This window comes from Octopus bimaculoides, chromosome 11 (assembly GCF_001194135.2).
Source record: "Octopus bimaculoides isolate UCB-OBI-ISO-001 chromosome 11, ASM119413v2, whole genome shotgun sequence".
NCBI classification, from domain to species: domain Eukaryota; kingdom Metazoa; phylum Mollusca; class Cephalopoda; order Octopoda; family Octopodidae; genus Octopus; species Octopus bimaculoides.
The window spans coordinates 40,478,394-40,506,371 of NC_068991.1; the positions used below are offsets into that span (position 1 = coordinate 40,478,394).

At 33.4% G+C, this 27,978-nt stretch overlaps 1 protein-coding gene across 17 annotated transcripts in view; it reads left to right on the forward strand.

The window, feature by feature from the left end:
* The window catches only part of LOC106883701 (plasma membrane calcium-transporting ATPase 2), a 319,550-nt gene that overhangs the window by 250,858 nt on the left and 40,714 nt on the right, over positions 1-27,978 (forward strand). For 13 of the 17 annotated variants that reach the window (XM_052971734.1, XM_052971718.1, XM_052971728.1 and 10 more), the window contains 8 exons: positions 1,012-1,089; positions 14,329-14,556; positions 14,761-14,975; positions 15,481-15,616; positions 18,374-18,480; positions 22,802-23,040; positions 23,180-23,322; positions 27,014-27,135. In XM_052971734.1, the coding sequence (XP_052827694.1) occupies positions 1,012-1,089; positions 14,329-14,556; positions 14,761-14,975; positions 15,481-15,616; positions 18,374-18,480; positions 22,802-23,040; positions 23,180-23,322; positions 27,014-27,135 (1,268 nt within the window). The remainder of the gene's footprint in view (positions 1-1,011; positions 1,090-14,328; positions 14,557-14,760; positions 14,976-15,480; positions 15,617-18,373; positions 18,481-22,801; positions 23,041-23,179; positions 23,323-27,013; positions 27,136-27,978) is intronic. The other 4 variants (XM_052971730.1, XM_052971731.1, XM_052971732.1 and 1 more) reach the window with 1 other exon arrangement.

A 27,978-nucleotide genomic window follows, 5' to 3' on the forward strand; every position in this document is an offset into this window, starting at 1 on the left:
AAATCTAATCCCCAAAGGTTTAGCTTACTTAATTTAAAACCAGTGCCTTCTGTTTTAAATTTAGAAACATTTTTTTTTATTTTGTCCAAACATGTCAAATCAGATGTAAACATGATAATTTTTGGTTGGTTTTAGTTTTTCCATTGACAATTCTGTCGTATGGCTTTAGTTTTATGTGTATATGTATATTTTGTTTTGTTTTGTCGTATGTCTTTTATGTTCCTTTTTCAGCGTTTGTCCAAATGTACTTTCATTTTCCTGTTCTACAGGTATACTTCACTCCCCTCTCCCCCTTTTGTTGCGTTATTTGGAGGCTATTTTTAGGTAGGAAGCTGTGAAAGTGCAATGATATAAGCCTGGCTTGTTAGTCTAATTTCACTTGTTATTAATTCAGTGAAATCAATTTTGAGGAATGGTCTATATAAAAACAATTTATCATGTTCTAGTTTTGGTGTCTATTCTTCTAAATCAAACTCAGTTGTTCAGGCTCTATCATAAAATTACAATTAAAATAGTTTGTTAATTCTAAAAGTACCCCCCACAAACACACAAAAAAAAATTCAGTTTTATACTTAGAAGAAAATCTAAGTAGATGCATAACAATTTTATACAAGTTACTTTTTTTAATTTTAATTTCCAAAAAAAGAAGTTTTTCTTTCAAGTTTAGATATCATAAATATACTAATTAGAAATAGAATATGACACTTACTCATAATTATTATAAGAATAACACAAAAGTTTTCCTCCACTTTTATTCAATAGATTTGGAAAACTTTCTAATATTTCAGTAAACTTTGTTTAATGTTTTATAACATATTCTTTCAGCTCCATTTGTGATTGCATTTTTTGCAAAGAAGTAAATATATCAGAAACTTTCAGTTTCTCCTATTTGTAAATAGTTTGTTGAAGCTTCATAATTTAGTATTTAACTGAGGTGCTCTTAGCCTACTTGCACATATATGTGTTGCCATCTGTTTAATCATTGGTGGTATTTCACCATTTGAATTTCAGATAATAATAAAGTGAATACTGCGGACTCAGGAAAGAAAGCTTCCCATGTCTCTAAGGCATGGCTTAATAAATCAAGCTGTAAGCGATTTCTACTGTTTCAACATATTAAACTTGCTGAGCCCTATCTTTGTTGGCCTTCATCTTCTTTCTTACTGCTATTTCTAACTTCCTGGAAAGCACCTACTTTACCGTACTCTCAGTCCTCTGCCACAGACTTTGTGATTGTTATTGTGTAGCTTATTGATAATGTGGAATAATTTCTTCATTTCTCCTTGACTTGTTGTGCTTTCTCAGTTCAAATGTTGTTTTGTTCAATGTCTTAGTTTTTCTTTCAGTTACAATTTATTAGTTGCTTAGATCTTACCACTCAGAAGTATGTTACTTCTGAAATCTGCCCTAGTCAATTATCCTCTGCTCTTCCAAGGTCAGCTAAAATAGAAACTTCTGAATGTAGGTCTTGCTCTATAAACAGATCTAACTAAGCTTCAATGTTTGAAACAAATCCTTTTCAATCTGTTTACACATTTATGTCTGTGTTTATTCTAATGCCACCTAAATTGCAGCAATCCAGAACTATGAATAATACATGTGCTGTTTTATTTCAATGTGTTGACAACTTCTACACACATAGATATTTGCACGTTAGTATGCATGCATGCATACTATTAAACAAAAGAAATTAACTCAGTTTTTTGCATATATGCGCCCTGAATAAATTTTACACGCTTCATTATCATTTCTTTCTTTTTATTGCCCTTTTATAGAAAGTTATTGATAGTTTCTTAAATACAATAGGCTAAAAATAATATATACATATCTACTGTCATTTCAAATTAAAGTTACTCAGCATTTAATCTGCGTAGTTGTGAATAAAGATGTTTTTTTTTGTTTTTGTTTTTTTGAAACGAAATGAAAAATATTTGAACTAACAACTGCTGAAATCTTCAACCCTTGATTAATAGAAATTACATTGATTATCCTCTAAAGTATAAGGATAAAATGTCTAAGCTTCTTATTTGATGTTTCAGTTTTGATTTTGTTTTGTTTTTTACCCAATGAGCTCTGGTGAAACAATTATTATCACTGAGACCAATCTTCTGTTGGGACAACCCCCAAAGACAGTATGTCTAATTATGGATTGGTTTTATTGATAGTTTTATGCTAGAAAAATTTTACCACAGATGATGGTACAGGCAGAGTAGTAACTTCAGTAGGATTTCAATTTGGGACTGTAAGTTTTTGAGTCCTCAGTGAATTATGTTCTACTCTAGCACCTAACCATTGAGTCACTTTCTGTCATTGTTTCCATCATGCAATTGTCAACTTTGAAACCTACCCTATACTTAATGGTACTGGAAAATCAGGCAGTTTTAAGAATAGCTTTTAAGAATTACAGATTAAATTTTGCTCATTTCAGTATCATACAATGAGGAATGCAATGCTTTCTGAAGAAAATATTACTTATGCAGGAGACATTATTTAATAGAGAAATTATCTAAAATTCCATACATTTTCAAAAGTTTTAAATTAAATAGAAATTGTTCTCCAATAATATGTTTTTGCAATATTTAAGGATCTCTTTTCTTTTTAAATTCTATCTTGTATAAATCTTTGCCATTATATTCTAAACATGTCTTTGCTTATTTCTCTGAGACTGTAGTTGCTTTTGTACATTGCTTTCAACAGAGACAAGAGATGAAGAATGGCATCTCCACAGATTTAAGCTTTGTGTATTTTATTGAAAGGAAAAAAAAATCTATTCCTTGTGTGTATCTGTATGTTCAACATGTTGGCTATTTCTCCAAACTTCTACTTTTATTTATTAGGTAATATCTCACCATCTGGTACAGTTTGATGTACAGTAAATTGTTTGAGTGAATACATGTTCTGTATTCATCAGTAACATCAATATGCACATACATATACATATGTGTATATTATACATTTTTATTTTTGTTAAACAAAAATCAGTTTTATTGAAGAGCTGTTGGTGTTGTGTGCCTGTTCATGCATGCAGATTGGCAAAATGCCAATGTGAAGACAGTTGCTTTCTAAGTAGTCTTTAAAAAGTCAAATATTAAAAATTTTTTCCTTTCCATATTTCAGAGAATAGAATCAAAACTTTTCTCAACCAAAGTATTATTTTCTAGTGTGTGTGTGTGATATGCATTCATCACATGAAAATATTAGCATTTCTTGTATGCCTTGCATATAGTTTTCTTGATTTCACTTATTGGACAGTGGTCGTCCTGTGGTACCACCCCAAAGGTATAAGCTTCTTCTCAACCTCAATTTTTCAATATATATATATATATATATATATATATATATATATATATATAAACCATAAAATGTCAGGACATATGAGAGGTGAATATATTTAACCACTTGACATGCATAGGATTACAGCTGTTTCACAACCTTCATGTAATAATAATTTCCGTGTATAATAAATTATGTTTATATGTCTGCACTAATATGCATGCTATGCATTATACAATACAATTGTACATTCACGAATCATTAAGTAGAGAAAGCTAGCTCATCAGATCACCAGAACATCAACTGTATGTATACATACAAAATTTTCTCTTTATATATACAATCTATGAATGATCGAGATTGGATAACATTAGCTTGGCATGGTCAGTGATAACAAAGGTGTTGTTTCAAATTAATTAGAAAATATGATTGAAATTAAGGTTCATATAGATGTATAATGTGTAACATGCATATTAATGCAGACATGTAAACACAATTTATTATACGCTGAAATTATTATTACATGAAAAAGGCTGTGAAATGGCTGTAATGCTAAAGATGTCAAGTGGTTAAATAAAAATAGTACCTCTCATACATCCTGACATTTTATGACTTATATACTCCTCATGAAATAATTTCATTGATCAGATCTTCTGGATTTCAGCTGCAAGGAACTCTGTATTGGATTTATTATGTGGTCTGTTAGAGAAGCTTTCTGTGATAGCCACACAGTTCTATAAATCCATACATTACTCTGCAAATATATGTGTAGTGCGTGTGTGTATTTATAGATATGTGTGTGTGTATTTCATGTGTGACATACATGCATATATATGTATATATGGCCTGGTTCTCTTGCTTATGTCAACAAGTGTTCCAGTTGATAATGAATAGAACAGTCTGCTCATGAAATTAACATGCAAGCGATTGAGCACTCCACAGACATGCATGCCCTTAATGTAGTTCTCAAAAGATTCAGTATGACAAAGAAAGTGACAAGACTGGCCCTTTGAATTACAGATACAGCTCGTTTTTTGCTAGCTGTAGCAAGGTGAAATAAATTGTCTCAAGGATACAACATACTGTCTTATGATCATGAACCAGATGTACTGACAATGTACTGACCTTATGATTATGGACCAAATACCCTAACCACTAAGCCATGGGCCATGATGTGCGTGTGTGTGTGTGTAATGATCATTATTTACCATTCAGCTTCCATAATAACATAGGCTACACAGTTTGACAGGACCCAATGGGTGAGAGGACTGTATAATGTTTCAGTGTTTGCTTTGGCATGGATTCTACAAATGGATCCCCTTCCTAATGCCAACCACTTTGCAGAGTGTACTGAGTGTTTTTCTCATGTTGCAATGTTTAGGCTCCAAAATAGCCCCTATAACTGTGGGAGAACAGAAGAGAGAGTAGACAATGATCCTAGGTGAAGGGCTGAAGGAATGGCATGTAAGAGGGAAGGCTGGGGAACTATGGCAGGGAACAAGGGAAAGGGGAAAGGATTAGTGACAGGGTTGAGAAAAGGTGGATGTAGAGTTGAAAGGTGAGAAGATGAGTTGTGTTAGGCTATTTGACATTATAACCTGTGAGTAAAGGAAGGAACAGGGAGAAATAGACTAAGTGGGAAAGGAATCCTGCATGAATAATTGAATAAAAGAGATATGTGGTAAATTGTGCCAATGGGTGGGGAGATGAGAAGGTGTGTTGAGTGTTGTGAGAGAAAAATGGTAGAGGGAGATGGGTGAGAAGTAGACACTTGAGAGTACCATACAAGCAGGAAGAAGAGCAGTGTGTTAATACTACAGAAGCATTATAGAGGAAGAGGCAGTGCAAAAGAAGGAGGAGAGAAAGCTAAGTGAGGAAACAGTAGATAGGTGCAGCAAGAAAAAGGAAAAGCTAGAGAGCATCCAAGAGCTGTAAGGAAAGGTTGTGAGATGATGGGTGGTAATAACAGTAACTCAGGAAAAAAGTGTGATGTGAATAATAAAGAGATGCCAGTCCTAGAAGGGAGATATAAGGAGATGTAGGCTTGATGAAGTTCAGTTTACATACATATATACATACATATGTGTTTAGAGAGAGATGTGTGTGTGTGCATATATGTATGTATATATATATATATATGTGTGTGTGTGTGTTAAATATATAGATGATATGTACAGAAAACAAGACAAAGACAGGTGAAAGAACAAGCAGGTGTATTAGTTTGATGCTTGGGAAGAAGGAAAAGTCTTTAAAGTTTGACAGAAAGGGAAAGAGAAAGAAAAGACAGAGAAAAATGTGCTGGGGTTAACAGTTTAGCATGATGAAATGTGTGTGTATGTATATAGATATATACGAGTTGTCTAACAAGTGATTTGGTCTGAGACCATGTGTTATAACTAAAGCAATTACAGCATTGAAGACATTTGTTAGCGATTTAAAAGATGTTAACTTCAATTATTTATGTCAAAATTTTCTTCTCAGTATCTGCAACCTGACTACTGACACAGTTTCACTGCAACTGGTCTGAGACAAGGCTATTGATCAATATATGTAGCCATTGGTAGGTTTTAAACAGTCATTCTGGTTACCATCACCTGGTGCTCGGTGTAGGTCAGTTCATTTGGTTTTTTATTGAAATTCATGGGGGGGGGGGGGCTGATGGCATTGTACAATCTAGCAGAATCAGAGTTTGATAATTTCAGAGAAGAGAATTTATCAATCCAAGACAACAGAACAAACATAATAGGAAGAAGAGTTGATACAAACAGTATAAGATGAGAGTGATAGCAACAGCAGTAGTAGCAAAAGTGGTATTGTGGCACTTTTAGTGACAAATATAGTAAATCCTTTAAATTTAACTAAATAACAAAAATTTTATAGATGAAAATTGTTGCTAATTAAATAAGCAGATGAAAGACTAAATACTAAAAATTGGTACAGGTACTAAAAATAACATAATAATAATGACAAAATGATGATGATGGATAAAGAGTGGATAAAAAAAAGTAATAGTAAATAAAAGGTTACAGAGAAGCAAAAAGATGGAAAATTGAGCACTTTTCACATGAGGTGTGCAGTTTTTGCAGTTGAGGCTATGCATATGCAGACAAATTCTGTGACTTGCCTTAGTATAGTATCAGAGGCATGGGTATGATATCTAATTTAAGTTTATGGAGCCATTATGGTAATCAAGTGCATGTTGTTAGAAAAAAAAGAGGTCTCTTTTCAACATAGCTATTCCAGTACTCCCTGAAACTTTAAAACTCTTAGATTTGCACATGCTCCTTCCAGACACCTTATCTGATATACAGTGTTTTTAACTTGTGATTGATATGTGGATTTGTGGTACGTACTACACAGTTACTTTGATGTCATTGTCAAAGGGATAAATAACACTTACAGATAACAGATTTAATGAATCTACTTTTTGACAACCTTGATATTACAGTTAAATATTCTAATTAATTCATTCTTGGACATCACATCAACAAACATAATATTAACAAACTTCCTGTTATCATACCACATTTTTATCTTGATTATCTTGTCTGGAGCAAAAAAAAAAACTAGGCAAAAGAGGAATCAAGTGTTGTTTTCAAAAAAGAAGACTCTGGTGTGATGTATATATGTATATGTTTGGACATGTGATGTGTATGAATGAGGATAGCTTTTTAAAGAATTTGCAGAAGAGGTGGACTCAAGAGATGAAGTGGTGATGGCTAACTTCAGGAACTTGAATCTGGAAGAAGAGATGACTAAGGTCTTGGATCTTTGGTGATATAAGGTTTTTGAAAAGGTTTTTTCTCAGCAAAACTAAGTTCTGAAAGTGCTATGTTTCATGCTTTCCACCCATGTTACAATGACCTTTCCCCTGCCCCACCTCAGCTCCTACAGACTATCCAACCATGTCACCTCCCTCCTGGGAACTGTATCATCTTACTACTCCTGCCATTCAACCCCCACCTATACACATTCTCTTCCGCATCCCTCTATTTTCCCCAGCTCATTGTTCTTGTTCATTCACCCTTCAACCCTACCCGTTTTGGCAGTCTGCCCCCATCCCCTCATTCAGCTTCCCATACTATCTTGTAAACTGACCATTCACCTACACACTTCTACCCAACTTGTGCCTTGCAGGGCCATTTGGGCACCTCCTTCCCTATATCTATCTCTTGTAGCTCTTACTGATCATTTTCTCTTTCTCTCTGCCCCCATCCTTCTTATATTAACTCTTTCATCCCCTGGCATGAAGCTGACTCTCCACCACCACTCCCAGGGCCCACACTCCTGTAAACTGCATTGTGACTACAATAGTACAGATAGCACAAAAAAGCACCTACTCCACATTGTAAAGTGGTTGCCATTAGGAAGGGCATCCAGCCATAGAAACAATGCCAAAGCAGACATTGGAGCTTGATGCAGTTCTTGGATACATCAGATCCTGTCAAATTGTCCAACTCATACCAGCATGGAGCATCAATGTTAAATGATGATGATCATGATGATCTCCACCTACTCTGTCCCAGAACTTATTGCAGTTTAGGGGACATGCTCCATCCACATAATTTTTGATGTTGCCTTCCAATCTTTTCTTCACTCCTCTATACACCCTGATTCTATCATTTTTGTGTAGTCAGACAACTGCATTTGGAATATGAAATGTTGAGTATGTCTTTGCCGTTCTTGAGTTGGCATGATGATGACATATCCCTTGCCACTCCCACTTGGTCTGCCACCAGGGTGTTAGTTTTGGGAGCTTCTGACATAACTGAGTCCTGCATCACAAATGAGTTCATCATTGGTTTGCTATAGTGTTGTTGCTGATACCACTTTCACACCCACCCACCCTCTTATAATGTTTGTATCAACCCTTCTATTGTCTTTGTTCTGTATTAGATTCCCTTTGAAATCATTAAATTCTGATTCCGCTAGACTGTAGAATGCCATTAATGTTCCCATTGATAGAAGAAATGAAGAGAGAGTACATACCACAACCATGAATTTCAACAAAAAAAGACAAATGAACTGACTAATATAAATGAGAGAGAAAGAATATAGCAACTTCCCTTAGTCTTGAAAGACCATGGATCTATGATGCTGGAAAGATTTGCTTCACCCTTATTTGTAGAGCAATGTCTACTGTGATTATAGAGACCCACACATGAGTGACAGTCTTGGCTGCAGTGATTGCATTTGAAGTTGCTGTCCCCAAGTCTTGTCCTGGTATTAGGTTTTCCATAGGTTTTCTTTTTCTTTTTGCTGGTCTGAACAAAACAAAGTACTGGGCCAAGGCGTTAAGCACTCTCCTACCATTGCTATTAACAGCTGCAAGCTGGAGGCAGTCTACAGATATGTTTATATGTGTGCGTGTACAGGTATATATATATATATATTTATATATATATATATATAGATAGATAGATATATGAATGTGTGTGTGAATGCATATGTGTATGTGGCTGTGTGGTTAGAAGTTTGCTTTGTAACCACATGGTTTGGAGTTTAGTTTCACTGCATGCCACCTTGGGCATTTGATTGAGAGAAAGTGTGTAGAAATCCATTGTGTGTGTACACATTCATATATTGCACTCATTTCTGACACATCTGCTGTAAATAAAACACCCATTAACATTAACATTCTTGAACACTTTAAATCTTCCTCTCTCTCCTCAATGACTACCAATATGGATCTCCTGATAAAAGTTCAGTGAAAGTAAGTACATGCCTTGAGAAAAACTATTGACTGCATCTTGCATATAGATTCCTCATCTAAACTTTTCACTTACAGGTTCCATACATATCTAATCTCCTGGTTCTATAACTGCCTATCAGTTTGTTCCAATACTGTGTGTGCTGATGGAGCTTTTCTATCTTACTCTTCATGAGCTTTGATATGCCACAGGGTTCTGTTTTGCCCCCTATTCTCATGTCTAACAATACCTACTTTTATGAGATGACATGATCCGTCATGCCTCACTAACCTTTCCCAACTACACATCATCCCATCATGACCCAGACAGCACATGGCTTACCTGTGCTGATCTATAAATGATGACCTTGAAAGCATTCTCCAATGGAGTTATACCAATCTTATCTCTTACATCAGCAAGTACTACTCAAATCAAGAAAACACAGCACCCCCCCCCCACACACACACACAAGCAGTTCTCTACTAGAATCCTGCACAGCTACCCAAATTTTATGCCTTACTAGTATGGCAAGTCTCTCCTAGTAAAAGCATGTCCTTAACATCATAGGACTACATCTAAAGGACTAGCCCTTCTCTTCAAGATTAGAAACTATTTCAGTTTCCAGCAATTGTTGATACTCTACAAAACTGAAATCGGATCCACAATGTAGTATTGCTCCTACATGTAGGCTGATAGTCCTGTTGCATGCACGGATATCCTGGATTGTATCCAAAGATATACCACTCACCTAACAGACACACTGCAGCTCCCACTGGCACACCATCTATTCTCACTGCCTTTCTTCATCTATTATAATGGCCTCTGTTTCTTAAAGTTAGCAGGTCTTGTACCTTCTCCACTCAGGCACTCCCAACCTGCTTTTCTCATTTCTCTTGTTTCATTGAATTTCACTGGCTCCACCTAAACCACTATGCCCAATCTTTCCTACCCAGAACATTGACCCTCTGCTCTTCCTTGCTCATGTCCTTTGTCCAAGTATCAACTTGGAACAGTTCAAATCTTGGCATTCTTAGAAGGCCTGAAATGGTGAAGGTACAAGACCTGCCAACTTTAAGAAACAGAGGCCATTATAATAGATGAAGAAAGGCAGTGAGAATAGATGGTGTGCCAGGGGGACAGAAGCTGCAGTGTGTCTGTTAGGTGAATGGTATATCTTTGGATGCAATCCAGGATATACATGTGTACAACTGGAGTATCAGCCCGCATGTAGGAGCAATACTGCATTGTGGGTCTGATTTCAGTTTTGTAGAGTATCAATTGCTGACCCTCCTTCCAATCTCCACAAGTAATATGTGTGTGTAAGAGAAAAAGAGACACAGATAGACAGGATGCACAGCTTCCAACTTCTAAATTCCACTCACATTTCTATGGATTGATTTGAGGCTATAGCTGAAGATACCCAAGGTGTCGTGCAATAAGATAAAATCCAGTCCCATTTGATTGCAAAGTGAATTTCTTAATCATACCATCTTCTTTGCACCTGTACCGATATATATATTTCAAATTTTCACAGCTAAATAAATGAAATAGAAATATCAATGAATTTTAACCTTTTTTCTTTTTACATACAACTTACTCTAATTAAACCCACTTCTTCATCAATTGCTTTTAATATATTAGTTATATTTTCTTATATACTTATTTACTTTTTCATTTTGTCTGATTAGACTTTCTTTGTATGATTTGGATTTCACCTAAGTGTATAAGACCAAATTTAAAACATAATAGATTCTTAGCTTCTACAATATACCACACAAGTTTTCAACATTGAAATAGTTTGGCCCGTTTTGTTTTTCTTTCCTGGTGCATTTTTACTACTTTTTTGTATTTCTTTTAATTCACATTTAACATTTTATAAGTGTTTTATAAAGTAATAAAAAGGATTTCTCCTTAATTCTGGATTCTAGAAGAATTCCTTCTTTCATTAGAAACCAACCTTTTTAAATGTGACATTCTTAGATTTGTACCATTAAGCACAGTAACCAGTTGAAGTGAGGTGTTTATAATTCTTCTGTCTAGGATCATAGTGCGATTGATATGAACTCATTTATAACCCAATAACCCATGAGTTGATGGTCTGCTAAGTTATTCCATCTGTATACTCAAGTTGATTTAATCCTTGACAACACATTTGCTTTCTACTTGTCAACAGGCACATTTGGAATTCAAACTGAAAAAAAACATTATTACCAAAGTGTTGCATACAATGTCAAGTGCATAAAAGATGACTTACTAGCAATGTTTTTAGATATGTTATATATCAGATATATTCCAAAATTAAGTCAAATTGTGTGTACATTTCAAAGATTGTTTTACTTTTTTAGATCCTAGATTTGGTCTGTAGGACTTATAAACCCGGCAGTATATGTAGAATGTATTAAATTTGCTGCTTCAAAACTGATTTCTTTTCAAAGAATTCTGACAACTGAGGATTTTGAACTTTGAAGTTTTAGCTGTTAATTTGATTTATATAGTCTGTTTGTAAATGAAAAATATGGCTTTCAGAGTGAAAAATTAGTTCTAGTCTTCTGCTTGCTTTGCTATTTGCAACAATTTTATTCAACAATTATTAGTTGAATAAAGTGAGACATATGTTTAAACTATTGTGCTTTCTTCATTTGAATCATTTCAATGTCCATCAAAAATGTTTGTTATAATCTTGATAATGTTTTGATTTGAATGTTTTGATATTTTAAATGCAAATAGCTTTTTTTAAGATTTAAAACCTATAAACTCATGAAAGTTATTGAGACACTACAGCTTTTAGTTGTCACAGAAAAATTGCTGAATGTTTGGCAGTTGTTATTTTTACTAAGAAATAAAATGTAGTCACTGCCTGAAAAACTTACCAAGTTGGTTGTGATATATTGATATATATATTAATCGTTATTTGGGTCAGTTCGATTCAAGAACATACCTAATATTAAATTCTTGAAATATATGTAACTGTTGACAGCAAGTCTATCAAATGAATCCCAGTAAAGGAGTGATGAAATCAGACTCAAATTTCTGTGCCAAATAAAGCTTGACTCCTAGTGCAAGCAGCTATTATGAAATTCAGACAACTCTTTTTTGCTTGCTACTTTGATATGACAGTGTAGCATTCTGTGATGCTAAGTAGTTTTTATGTTGCGTTGCTATTTAAACCAATGTGGCTTTCTATGGAATTTATGTTCAAGTGGAACAACCAATACACTGGCCAAAGTAAATTTTCAAATTATTACATTTCCAAATACAAAAGTCACAAGGACAGACCATGAACTTTGGATTATCAATGTTATGACGTGAGTAAACTTCAACAGACTTCAACAACTGTGATGAAAGCAAATAAGATTTAGAGTAGGTCAAATTAGCTTAGTGTAATTGTCTATGGCTTGCTTTTCATTTAATTACTCACTTTCTATGGTGATATTTTTTCTTATGCTTTGTGCACATGGATTGTTTTTGTATGTTTTATTGCATTTGTTCCCCTCGACCCCTCTTTTCAGTTTTGGACTGTTATTGTTGAATTCAAATGCTTCTACAAAATCTATTACACAAATCATTAAAGTTATGTAAAAATTAATTACATTTAAAACTGATATGTTCTGAAACTTGATTTTAAGAAATTAAAAAAATATATCTATGTACTTGTATGAAACTTTTATCTCCTACCAACATGTGCTTAGAAAATCATTGTATCTCTCTCTTCGATTGTTTAAAAAGTAACAAAATCTTATGTTCAAGGTTTGATGAAACTAATGAACATGTTAGTATTATATAACTATTACTCAGTTGTATTACATACAGTTAAGAATTTGATTTTAATTGGTCATGGTAAAAGGTTTTCATGCTTGTCAAAGTTCAGGGTTGGTACAAGAAATTTTTTCTTTGTTTATTGATTAAAAGCATTTCACCATCATTTCTTTTTCCATTTTCCTTGCCAGCCATTTAACTTTTTTTGCTGCATTAAAACAGCAGTCCTTTCCTGTAAACAAATTTGCTGTCTTAAGCTATATGTGTTGAAACTGAACAACAATTTGTTATAAATATGATACTGGTGACGGATGAGATCCATTACCTCAAAACTTACCATTCAGTACAATATTGTAATATCTAGACATCAATGGAACATCTGTCAGAAATCACTCTAGAATTCTTGGTAACAGGGATGCCAAAAACTATGATTGAAGCAGATACTAATAAAGCTACTTGAAAGATAAGTTAAACAACATAGTGTCTCTCAATCCAAGATCAGATGTCCTTTCAATCTGAAACAGTTAAACCATTGAATAGATTGATAGTCTAATGAGTAGCAAGAATAAGAAAAAATTGTGCAAAGAAAATTTTGTGTTACTTTTACATGCATAAAGTTAGTGAATCATTTTTGAACTGGATTTTATATTGTGATAAAAAAAAAATGTGCTTCTGTAAGATAACCAAAGATACACAGCACAAGAAAAATCACAAGAATCAAGTGTTTGTCCATATTCCTTGGATTATAAACTCATGAATGTTAACTTATCCAATTTACTTGACCATTGATCATTTCTTGCAGCAATAAATGTTCTCCAAATGAGCAGCTATCAACCAAATCATCTGATACTTCATCAACTTATTCTAAGATTCTTTCTTGATAAAAAGAGAGTATTAAAACTAATTATGTCTATTGTGATTAATAAAAATTACTTCAAAATGTGTAATTTTATTTTCAACTTTGATAAATATGACAAACCTTTTATACCAATTTAACGTTTTTGAGAGAGTTATCAATGCTAGTTATTGTCAAAAATTTGCAGTGTTTTAGAAAACTCAAAAAATTTTATATCAATATTAATCTTTTCAGTGCCAATTATACTTTAGCCTTTGATATATCATTGTTTATCAATAAATAGTTTTATTCTTGAGCCAACTGAATTGAATTTGCACATAACTCATGTGATTTTTTTTTTTTAATTAAAATACTTCACAGTATCAAGACTTAAAGTCGGTTTTATTCATTAATACTGAATAAAACTGATTTTAAGTATTTGTTGGATAAAGAGAATAGTCTGTAGAGATTAAATATTGAATAAACTGATTGTGTAGAAAATTTGTTTTACATTTGTGTTTAAATCTTGTTTTCTTTTGAAATATCCTCCATTTATATGTATAAAGAGAGAGCGAACTGGAGAATTGTTGTTTTTAATCTACTAGAATGTAAACTGAAACAAAGTGATTAAATAATACAAGTACACAATATAAAGAAAATAAATGCTGTCTGAGTTAGAACTGAAAATGTTATTCTCAAGATACCTTACATCCTTTCCACACCTCTCTCATGTATCAGTTAGCAATAATACCTTGTTTCATCTTACATTTTCAGATTCAGATTCAGTTCCTAGTAACATTGCTACAGGCAATTCCAATAATGTCTTAAACACCAATGAACATAAGGCAGGAAGCCATAAGAAAACTCTTGAAAACCAGAAAGAGGAGAAAATAGAATGTGTTGAAAAGAAGGAAGAAGAAAAAGCTAAAAAAGTTATGCGGAAAGAAAAATCTGTGTTACAATCAAAACTCACTAGATTAGCAATCCAAATTGGATATGCAGGTAAGTTACAATTTTATAAAGCTATTTTCTTTATCTGTGTGATATTTAGCAAGACTTACAAAATTTAATGTCAATGTTTTTTATTCATTTACTTCCAAGAATACAATATTTTTAAAGCTAACCACTAAATAAATGTAAATTTTATATCCTTCTTAAAGATAACTGCTAAAAATGTAATGTCTTTTATTTTATTTTTTTTTACAGGCACAGCAATTGCTGTTTTGACTGTTGTTATTCTCGTCATGAAATTCTGTATCCACGAGTTTGCAGTAAAGAAAGAAGTTTGGAGTAGTGACAAGACTACAATATATCTAGAGCTCTTTGTTAAATACTTTATCATAGGTGTTACAGTTCTAGTTGTTGCAGTTCCAGAGGGTTTACCTCTGGCAGTCACTTTAGCTCTGGCTTACTCCGTTCGGGTAAGTTTTACAGGGAGTTCTTAATTTAGCTTTGTCATTAGTAAAAGTCATACATTCTCTTATTTTTATATGATATTATGTTACCTTATTAGTAAGGCATTGAGCTAGCAGAATCATTAGCATGTCAGACAAAATGCTTAATGGCATTTCATCCATCTTTACATTCTGAGTTCAAATTCTGCCGAGGTCAACTTTGCCTTTCATCTTTTTGGAGTTGATGAATTAAGTACCAGCTGAACACGGGGATCAATGTAACTGACTTATTCCTCTCCTAAAAATTGCTGGTCCGGTGCCAAAATTTGAAATTATTATGTTACCTTATTTGTATCGTATATTAAATGTTATTAAATATCTTTTAAATTAATGACTTTAATAGAAAGTACAAAAATTATTTGTCATGTTTTCTGAAATGATTCTAGTTAATTAGTGAATATAAAAGTTATTTAATTACAATGGAAATTATTTACTTTTTTTTATAATGTTTTATAATCTTATTTTTTTTTAGAAAATGATGTTTGACAATAATTTAGTCCGTCATTTAGACGCATGTGAAACAATGGGAAATGCTACTGCTATATGCTCTGACAAAACTGGAACATTGACCACGAATAGAATGACAGTTGTACAGAGTTACATTGGATGTAAGTGTCTAGAGGTTTTATTAAGAGAACAGCTACTGTTTGAGTTAATATGAAGTTACTAATTAAAATTTCTGTTGAGATGACTGAGTGGATAAGGTACTGGATTTCTTACAAATCAGAAATTTTACATCTGCTGCAAACATTTCATTCTGTTTCTACTCAGTAGCTAGAAAATATGTACAAGATCATCTGGCAATATTTAAGCCTCTTCTGATTTACATCTTAAAACCACTAAGCACCAACTCTTGAAAGTCCTGGAGAGCTTAGAAAAGCTCTACATTATAACAGTATAGTTAAAATAGAATTAAAATTCACTCATTTTTAAATTTTTCTTTTCTATATGTACTGTTTATAGTACCATTTTTTATCCGTCATTCAGTGTCTGGTAAATGCCTATTTGGGTGCCTAAATGGGATAGTCAATTGTTACTTTAATGCTACCATGGATAGAATTTGCTTAGCTCTTTATTGTACTCATCTTCATTCATGTCATCAGTGTGAGGAATCATTTTGACAACAAGGTTAATATCATCCACAAACTCATCTTTATTGTACTCATCTTCATTCATGTCATCAGTGTGAGGAATCATTTTGACAACAAGGTTAATATCATCCACAAACTCAGAGTACAACGCTTGGTTATACTTACTATTTAGCTATTTTCTGTTTAAATTGCCCATTATACCACACCATAAACAAGATAGGCGATGTATCCAACTCCAACCATCCTTTATTTGTTTATAAAGTTTCATGTCAAAGCTAAATATATGGCTCTTTAAGACAGTTTAAAGACTGAATACCTGCTGCATGTACAACTGTGGTTCTAATACTGTGAACATCTATATTCACTCAATAGCTTTTTAAAAGCAAAGATGATAAGAATAGGTGTCTACCTTTCTTAGGTCAAGTGGAACAGGAATTCACCAGGTTATGTTTAGTTGGTATTCTTTACTGCATTATGGAACACCATCTAACTATCACTAATCAGTTCCACACATTTTGCAGTGGTAAATTCTCTACCAGTGGATGGATACAATGAAATTACATAACTACATCCATACAGCTTATAACATAGTGAGTGAGGTCGTATTTAAGATTACCATCATTGATTCTGCTGAGGGGGTCTTCTGTTTTATCACATATATTTACTGGTGTCTGTATAAGACATATAAGAGTACCATTTGCTTGGAGATTATTAGCCATTCATTTTCCTGCCTGTAAACTGTTGCACCACAATCCTATGCAAGTGTTTAGGACTATGGCCCCCTCATTCATATCTTTAATGTATGATACCATGCTGCTGACATTATTCAACAGAATGTCAAAAGACATCTTGTCTTATCTGTAGGGAAATATGCAATTTCTTTAGTTCTGTTTTCTTAGATTAGTCAGACTCTTTTTAACACTGATCTCAAGCCAATGAGACTTTTTAACATTCTAATATTATAAACTTAAATTTTACTGGATCTTGTCTCTCTAGTAGCTTTGATATAAGATAACATTCAGATTCTTTTCTTGAAAGGTAAGCTGACTGAGCAAATCCTTTCAAAGGATTTGTTTGTCAAAAAAAGTGAAAGGGTATGGGAGTTAATATCAAACTTATTGTTATCTATTGTTACAGTGTTTACTGTCATAATATAATTTTCAGCTCATCCTAATAAAACATACTTCTGTATCAGATAAGATAGATATGTCCTTGACCTTATTGTATAAAGCAAACTTTGGGGAAAGCTTTACAACTTTAACTTTGGATCCAGTGGTACTCTACCATATATTTCCACCCTTTCTACCACCTCATTTTGTTTAGGTTCATCTTTCATTAAAATACCTACCACCTTACCATCTACTTTATCTTCTGTTCTAAACTGTTCTGTGCTGTAATTTTCTATTTGTCATTTCATCCAGGTTAGCTTTTTTCGAAAGTATTGGTCAGAACTTCTGGATACTAAGTTGCATTCTTGCTGGAGTTTTTGTTGGAAGTTTGTCATTTTGTGTTTGATAACTCTGATTTTAACTTCAAAGAAAACTTCCTCTCTGATAGTCAGTTCCTAACATATTCTTCATTTCAGATTCATCATTAACATGTGCTTGAGTCTAGAGAGCTGGCCTCTGGCACAATTAAAAAATTATTTCAGATAAAGCATGTAAGCAAATACTGTTAGAGTGTCTAAATATTGAGCACTGCACAGGATAAATATTTCAGATGTCAATAAAGTCAATTGTTTGTATCAGTTTATGATCATAAATTATCCCAGTTATAAATGACAAATTGATACCAATCCCTAACAACTGGATGAGCTGAAGCAATGTAAAATAAAGAGTTCTTGCCAAAAAACGCCACAAAATACCAACAAAGAGTTTGAACTCTTACACTTTGAGCAGATAGTCCTTTACTCTATCCACCTGGCCATCTCATTTAAACATTGTGTCGTTTTCACTATGCATTTGCCCTTTTGATACCAATCCATCTGAGACTGTCCCTAGTTGCTATGATAAAAACTTACTGTTTTGAAGAAAATAAATTAAAACCTTCCATCAAAATTTCTTATATACATTTATATTCCAAACACCAGCTTAATAATGATAGCTATTTTACTAAATTATTATTTTCAAAATTAATTGAAATACAAGTTTGTTTCAACAAAAATACTGTATCAAAAGGGTTAATATCTTTTAAAACTGATTTTCATTTCTATGACTTAATTGAAAGTATGTTTATATATGTAGTTTAAAACTTGTATATATTTATCTTCCTCAGGCATACACTATAAACAAACACCAAATTTTAATGATATAAATCCAGCAATAAGCAATATTTTGATACATACCATTGCAATCAACAGTGGATATACATCTAAAGTTATAGTAAGTAGATTACACGTTTCATTACTATTATTGTTGACTTATGGTTTGTTCCAATATTTTCTTTCCATATCCTGTTGGATAATTCCCATCAAATTTATCTACTTAGGTTCATTGTTTTTTTTTTTCCTAATTTTTTTTTCATTTACTTATTTCAGTCAGTGGACTGTGGCCATACTGGGGTTCTACCTTGAAAGATTAAATCAAACAAATTGACTCCAATACTGACTTTTGAGTTTGTCCAATCAGTCTCTTTTTCTGAACTTCTAAAATATGGGCACATAAACAAACCATCACTAGTTGTAAAGAAGTGATGGGGACAAACACAATACAGACATATTTATACATGCATGCATACATACATACATACATACATAGGACAGGCTTCTTTTAGTTTCCATCTATCAAATCCACTCACAAAGTTTTATTATTTTGTTTGTTACTGTTAATTTTCTTCATATATTTAATGAATAAATGAAAATTAATAAAATACAAATGCTCACAAACCATTTCAGGTTTAGGAAAAAATGGAAATATTAAGTGTTTTTAATATTAGTTTTGATTCTTCAGTTTTGTTCTTAATTATAAAATGATCAGAGTTCATTCTATTGAAAAACAACATTCATCTCACTTTTTATTATGGTTTTAGACAAGTGAATGATGGTGATGATACCTTGTGACTGAAAATGGGTAGACAGAAACTGTAAAGAAGTCTGTCTTGTGGATTGTACCCAGAATTCAAAAGATGCAGCCTTGTCGCACACTGTGTCTTGCTGGTTCTGCCTGGTGATTACAGAGAATACATGTGTATGAAACGCTTAGCTATTTACATATCAATTTAGGTGTAGGTAATTCAATTGAACAACTGAATCCTCATTGTCCAAATAATATAAATTCACTACCATCACACATACACACATTAAATCAGGCTGAGTAAAAAGTAAGCAACGTTTTGAATCATGAAATTCACCACAATATATTTCAGCAATACGGCAATTTTATTCATCAAAATAAGTACCATTACAATCAACACACTTTTGCCAATGAGTTACAAGTTTGTTTATTCCGGTAACATAAAAATCTGGAGTTCTGGAGCTGATGAACTTTTTGAACACACTTCCAGTATCGGTTTGACTTTTGAACTCCTTCTCTTGTAGGAAACCATCAAGGTGCTTGAAAAAGTGGTAGTCAGTAGGAGAATGGTCTGGGGGAATAAGCTAGGTGGAGAAGAACTTCATAGCCAAGTTCCCTCAATTTCTAGAGCATCATTAATGAAATGTGTGGTTGAGTATTGTCATGAAGAACGATTGGTCCTCTTCTGTTGACCAGTCTGGAACGGAAAAGTAGCAGATTTTTTATTCATTTTGGCAATTTCATGGCAATGTTTCTGCAGTTATGGTTTTTCTGGGTTTTAAGAAGTTATAGTGGATGAGTCCAGCAGTACACCACCAAACAGTCACCATAACCTTCTTTTTAAAGAGCTCAGGTTTATGGCAGGTTTTCAGTGCTTCATTTTGGTCCAACCACTGTGAAGAATCCACTTTTCATCACAAGTAACAATATGGTTGAGAAATGGATCGGTCTGGTTATCGAAAAGAGGTGATGAGCAAATTTCATATCCGCACATTTTCTGATTTTCATTCAAATCGTGTGGTACCCAATTTTCGAGCGTTTTTGATTTTCTAATCACATGCACCATTTTGAGCGTGGCCGTTGCCAGTACCGCCTGACTGGCCTTCGTGCGGGTGACACGTAAAAGCACCCACTACACTCTCTGAGTGGTTGGCGTTAGGAAGGGCATCCAGCTGTAGAAACTCTGCCAAATCAGATTGGAGCCTGGTGTAGCCATCTGGTTTCACCAGTCCTCAGTCAAATCGTCCAATCCATGCTAGCATGGAAAGCAGATGTTTTACGATGATGATGATGATGCAAATGGTTGCAGGCAGTTTTCTGGCTAACTTGAAGTTCTTTTGTCAGTTCTCTAGTGGTTTACATGGATCTTTCTCAATGACAGTTTTTAATTGACCATCATCGATGACAGATGGGCGTCCACTACACTCACAATCTTCAAGCTCAGGTGTCCACTGCAAAATCATTTAAACCATTTTCAAGCTGACCACTCACTGGTCATTTCCTCACCAAACATTTCGTTGATATCGCGAGCAGTTTCAGCTGCTGTACATCCTTTTTTAAAGTTGGATAGCAAAATTGCTCAAATATCGCACTTTGACAGTTCCATTTCAGATGCTTGTAACAATGGTGAAAAAAAATCAATGTTAATATATTGGTGCATTTGGGCAAGTCTATGTCTGTATTATCAGACAATTGCAAAAAAAAAATTTTTTTTTTTAAATCCATAACTGCAAAAATCCAGCACAAATACTTCATGGTTCAAAGTGTTGCTTACTTTTTATTCAACCTGATATTATAGAGAGAGAGAGGGTGAAAACTCTGTCTGTCCTACTTTTCAGTTACCACTGTGACAAAATATATTTAACAGCACAAACAAGGAAAGAATTAACATGCCGCAACAAATGTAAAAACAACAGAAATCTATCAGGAATGACAGAAAATTTTAAGACAACAATGTAAATTTTATTACATAAATAAACCAAAACATTGCAGAGATAGTTTAGATATAGCAGACAAAGAAAATTTGGCATTTTGGAGACTAATGCTGATTCAACCAAATCAGATACATATGTCAGACCATTTGCACCATATTTCCTAGAATTTCTAGGTAACAATGTTGAAATGGAAGCAGAATTTTACATTTTCCTCTGATCTATTTTCTTCTTGCATAATGCATAATTTTTCTTAACTTATTAAAATTTGGTAACTTGCTACTAATGTTATATGTCCAGTAATCTCAGAATTATTGAGTTGGCACAGCTTGTTATCTTATAAAAATATTTTTTACATAAAAGGCCTTTTTAACCATTTAAGGATACATAAAACTCTGTTATACTCACTTTCATATATTTTTTTTTTTTATATTATTGATTTCTAAGACTGTAAAAGAATAAGTTGTCACACTTCTACCAGCTTGTTACTGACATGATTCCATTTCTATTCCAGATGTAGTAGAGGTGTGTTAATGACCAAGACTAAAAGTGTAATGAAACTTGTTGACTTTTAGTTAATATAATTAAGAAATAAACCATGGTCTAGTTTGCTTTTCATTCTTTCAGGAATCAATGAAATAAGTACCAGTTGCACATTTCAATCATTGTAATCAACTTACTACACCCTTCAAAATTGTTGACCTTGTGCCAAAATTAGAAAAAATTATTAAGAAATAAACAAGAATGTTAGAGTTTTGGAAGTGTTCTTAAATGGCCAAAATTACTTCTATGATTTAATTGTTTCTGCTTCATCAGATGGCTTTCACAGTCATAGCTGGGTGGTTAAGAAATGTGCTTCTCAACTATATGGTTTGGAGTTCGGTTCAGCTACACAGCATCTTGGTCAAGTTTTCTACTACCTCAGGCCTACCAATACCTTGTGCATGAATTTTGTAAAAGGAAAGTGTATGGAAGCCAGTCCTCTGTGTGTGTGACTTAGTGTTTGTGTTTGACTCTCACCACTTGATAGCTACATTGGTTTGTTCATCTCCCTATGACTTAACAGTTGGGCAAAAAAAAAAGAGACTGATAGAATAGATATCTGACTCAAATTAAGTACTGATGGTGATGATCAACTAAACCCTTCAAGGTGGTGCCCCAGCATGGCCACAGGCACCTGACTGAGGTATAACAGAATAAAATCTCAAGCCAGTTTGTTTGCCAATGAAATGTCAAGTTAGTTTCATAATTATATAATTTTCTTTTGTCTGTGTTTTTTTTTCTTTTTTGGATTGGTGGGGGTTGTCAACAGATGCTCCCAAGCAAACAACTCTAGACTTGTTTTTTAAAAAGAAATCTACAAGTGCTTGTGAATCAGCAATTGCGTCTACAAGTGATGGTGTACACTAGTCTAGTGCAAGTGAAAGTGATTCAGAAAACAATTATAATAATAATAATATTTCTTATTATCAATGATCTTGACATTCTTTTTATTTTACATAAAATATTCTTTATATTCCTCTGTTGTTTTATTGCCATTTATTTATGGGTATTATAAATTTTATAGGTAAAATATTTTTCTATGAACGAATTACGATTTATAGCTTTGCTACTATGGGGAATTATTGATCTGTTTTACAAGTTTTTGCTGTACAAGTGGTCTCCTGGAACAAATGAACTTGTATATCAAGACATTACTGTATATATATTTCATTTATATCCATTTCTATTTCATTTTTTTTTTCTTTTTCTTTTTTTAGCTAAGTAAAGATGCCTCCACGTTACCAACACAAATTGGTAATAAGACTGAATGTTCACTTCTAGGCTTTGTATTGGATTTGGGACAAGATTATGATGCCTTGAGAGAAGAAACTCCCGTTGATAAAATCTATAAAATTTATACCTTCAACTCTGTTCGAAAATCTATGAGTACAGTACTAAAGCTTGAAGAAGGATTTCGGTTATATACAAAAGGAGCATCTGAAATTGTCTTAAAAAAGTAAGTTAATTGCTTTTTGTTTTGTACAATGTTTTTAAAAAATGTACCAACAAAAAAAAAAAATACATGAACTAGTGTAAGTAAAGATTATTTAGATGTAATAATTTCCTTAATAAAATTTTTTAATTTCTTTTACAAGGTGTGACTTTATTCTTGGGCATGATGGAAATCCCAAACCTTTTTCGCTTCAAGACCAGGAAGATATGGTGGCAAATGTTATTGAGCCAATGGCTAATTATGGTCTGAGAACTTTGTGCTTGGCATTTAAACATTTTGTTCATGGTAAGGAAAATTTTTTTTTTCGTTTACATTCTTGAATTATGGTCTAGATTATCATTTATAAAAGCAGATTACTGTTGATATTCTGAAGTCAGTTAGTAACACAGGATACACTATGTAATTGTGGAAGAAACAAAACAAAGACATGAGACAGGAAAACAACCAAAGTTCACTGTTGCAGATTCAATAAAACTTCAGTGAATCAACACCATGCAGACCAATCAGCCTCTTATACACACCTTCAAAAATCCTAGAGAAACTCAATTGGAATCTTTCTCAGATTTCCCACCCACATATTCCTCTTTCCAACTCACTACATGTAAGCAGACTATTGCATTCAACCACCACACTACCCACTACTTTTACAAATAAAATGCATGATGGCTTCAGTACTAACCCCTCTCTTGCCCCTACATGCACACACACACACACACACACACACACACATGCACATAATCCTAATTACCATTTACATTGACAACACATTTAACTCTGTTTTGCATTACCCAGTCATACAAAAAAAATGTCCAACACCTATTCAAGAAACAACACAAAATGATGGCTATCAAACCTGTGTAATAATAACAGCACCACATTCAGAATTTTGGAATTTGTCTTACGGAGTGCCACAGTTATCCATCCTCTCACCCACTCTTCTTAATCTATATAAGTGCAGCCTTGCTGCACCTCTACAGAAAATATACATAACCTCATTAGCAGATGAATGTCATCACTCTCACATCTCAACACAGTTGCACAACTATTCCAACCTTACATCTATAACAAAGAATCCTTACTCCAAAACAACAGACTTGTAGAGGTCCAACTACCAAATTTACCATCTTTCCCGTCTTCTCAAAAAACAGTAATTGCAACCATCCATTCCATTTAGCAATTTACCACACACACAGAAAAAAAAAATTGCAAGAGATTACATATATACTACCTCTACCACAGTCACAGAACATTAAGACAATATAGTAAAGAAAGCAAGACAATGTCATAATGTACTTAGAGTACATACAGGAACAGCATTTTACCAACAACAATAATTAGTAAACCAATATGTTAGATCCATTTTGAAATATATGTGGCCCTCAATTTTTCTAAAATAGACTCTTATAAATTACAGAGGTCATAAAACATATGTTGCCTCATCACACATTGTTCACAAGCCACACAACAGATCATAAATACTAGGCATAGCAGACCACCAAGACTTACAAAGGGCAACATTTATTACCACAGCAGATTTTAATATTTGCACTCTTAGCTGCTACAGGTACAGTCACACTCGGGTATATTTACAACACCACCATCACACTACTTTCTGCATACTAATACAATATCATCCTAAATTACTATCTCACCTTTTCAGTCATCTTTCACATATAAACATTGAAAGAGCTGTGTTATCAATAGTCTTAAGAACCTCCTAAACTCAACTGAGATGCACATCACCATTGATAAAAGCAAAGGACCAACAACTGCTATGATCTAAATGAGTTTACTTTGTCCACCTCTACTCTGGCCACTTACCAGAATATACAGGTGTACAGAAATAAACAGAACAGTAGAGAGAGCACATGGTTTGTTTGTCACCCTGTAGGATTAATCATTACCACGACATGTCAAAGTGTGCAGTAAGGTCTCTTGTTGAACAAAGTTATCGGGTGCAAAAGACCAGGGGTCCCTTCAGCTGACTTTTTGTATGCCTTGGATCTGCTTGTTTACAGCTAACCTGGTTTGTTTTAAACAGCAACTATTTTGTCATAGTTGAGATACTGATATGATTTTGATTTTCTGTTTTCAATACTCAAACGATGATGATGATGATAATGATGACTGAAATTGCTTATTGAAAATACTGGCCACCAACATATCTTCTTTATTCAATGCTCATATTAACACTTTAGCATCTAAACCAATCACAGATGACCTAAATATTCTACCTGTTTTACATTCAAATTGGCCAGATCCAACCCCTTACACCTACCCTTCAATGTAACAATCACGCCATCAAAATCTTGAAGTTATGAGATGATGCATGATTAATTCAAAACAATGTGGATAAATATGCATTACATTTGGCATTACATAAATAAGCTTTATATTAGATCGAGTAATCTGAATGCTGAAGGATTCAATTCATTCAGCATCACACTTTGTAATCATAAGGTCTTTTTACTCTGAGAGAAAAATTCATTTTATGCCAATAGAGATAACATCTTTCCCTCCTTTTTATTACAAGCACTTCCAGCACTAATTAGGTTACTTAATTCTTAACATCCTGTTGAAGTGAAGAGTCCAACCCTTTGAAGATATGGAACAGAAACGAATGATAGAAGAAAGGATTAGAGTTTTCTCCTTTACATTTGAGAATACCTCACTTCTTCCAAATTAATTGTAAAGAAGGTTATGCTTTTTGTGATATCTTTTTTTCAGGATTACCACAACTTCTACGTAGCTATCTGAGCAGTTCATGAATTTCATAGGTGCTTTGTGCATAGAAATCTTACTTCCTTGTCAAATCTTCTATTGCATTATTTATGTAATATTTGTATAACGCTTGCTTGCAATGATACATTGTACAGGTTTAATTAACTTTCTTCTTAATTATCAAGTAAGGCTATTTTTCTGGTGGCACTGAGTACTTTTACTCTCAGTTGCTAACTTGCACTTTAGTCTTTTATATCTTTGTACTCTAGATCATTCTTCTTAGTGTAGATCTTTCTCTGCTTCTCTTAAATTCTCCAATAAGAACCAAGTCATCTTGGTATAAAAACCCCTATGAACATCTATTCATGAACTCTTGTGTTTTTCCTAAAATTAAAAAACTGAAAGCAGAGCACTGTTGAACCTCTAAATAAACTAAAATCCTATTTCAGCCTGCTACCAATCCTAACTATAAGAGAGCACTCACATACTTAGCTTACACAGCTCTCACAAACCATTTACTCTTACTGAGCTTTCTCAGTACCCAGGCAAATGTATTTCCCAGATTGATGAATACATTCAAAATAATGTGGTGTGTTCCTTTCTTGCAGTCATTTCACTGGAAATAATTCTCTTGCTTCTGTTGTAAATCCTTTTTTCCTCTCAGCAATTGAATTTATCAAATTTCCCTATGGACAAATTTTGCTAGTTTAGGCCAACATTGTTTTCTTCAGATTCTGCATTTTTTTCCTATTCTAATCAGATATTGTCTTTTATTTTTCATATCCATACTTAGACACACACACACAGAGCTTTGTATACTTATTGTCTGAAAAATAAAATCTAATATAGTTATGCTTTCATTAAGTAAGGAATGTTGAATTTCAACATAATGCAAAGTCATAAATTTAAGGTAAGGAGTAAAGTTAATTAAATCAATTGCAGTAACTTGGTGGGACATTATTTTTTTTTATCTGCATCCCATCTCCCAGAATGGTAATAGGCACCATTGACTTAGATAGGATTTGAATCCAAAACATAAAGGGTTGTAACTAAATGCACCTAAGGCATTCTATCTGACAACTGGATGATTCTGCCTATTCATGTGGCCATTAAATTAAAAATACTTACCAAAAAACAAATGTTCACTTGTTTAGTGCAATAAATGTTTTTTTTTTTTTGTTTTGTTTTTTTAATTTTTGAGTGCAATATTAGAAGAAAATAATATTTATCAACTCTTGAAAATGTCAATTTCCAGGACCTGCCAAGGAAAATGAAACTCATTATGATGAAGAACCTAACTGGGAAAAAGAAGATGAAATTATTCGAGGACTGACTTGTATTGCTGTTGTTGGTATTGAAGATCCCGTACGAAGTGAGGTTAGTATATTTACAATAGCATATGTCAATATTAATTTATCTCCTTTTAACCATTATAGAAATAGCTAATAGTGCCAACAGAAATGCTTTTGTTGATATTCAATCAAGTCTTTTTACAGAACAGATATTTGTCTCCTATTCCAAAATTTCCTCTGAACTGGAGATCTGCCTAACAATGGTTAATTTCTCTAATGGATTTAATGAATTTATATCTTTTCCAAGTTGATAGACAGAAGTAAATAGATTCCACTTGTCTGTCGGGTGTAAATTCACAATAATCCAATTGATCTCAGGCAAATGTGTTTTCCATATTGATAAATGCACACATTCAAAGTGATGTGGTGTGTTCCTTTATTGCAGCCATTTCACTGGAAATAATTCTCTTGCTTATGTTGTAGATTCTTCACTCCTCTCAGCAATTGAATTTATCAAATTTTTCTATGAACTAATTATTGCCAATTTATGCCAACATTGTTGTCTTCAGATTTTCTGCAGACATAATTGTGTGGTTAAGAAGTTCACTTTCCAACTACATGGTTTCTGATTCAGTCCTACTGTGTTGTACCTAATATGTTCTATAGCTTCAGGTCAACCAAAGTCTTGTGTGTGTTTATAGTTGTGACTGCCACCATCCTACAAGCAGTATCATTCATTTCCAGTTCTCCATGAAAAACATATCTGGACAAGGATAAATATTACCCTACTTGGAAACAGTGGACTGATGACAGGAAGAGCATCCAGCCATAGAAAATTTACCTCAACAAATTCTGTTTGACCTGTGCAAGCATGGAAAAGTGAACATTAAAATAATGATGATGGTGGACACAAAATATTCTATGAAAT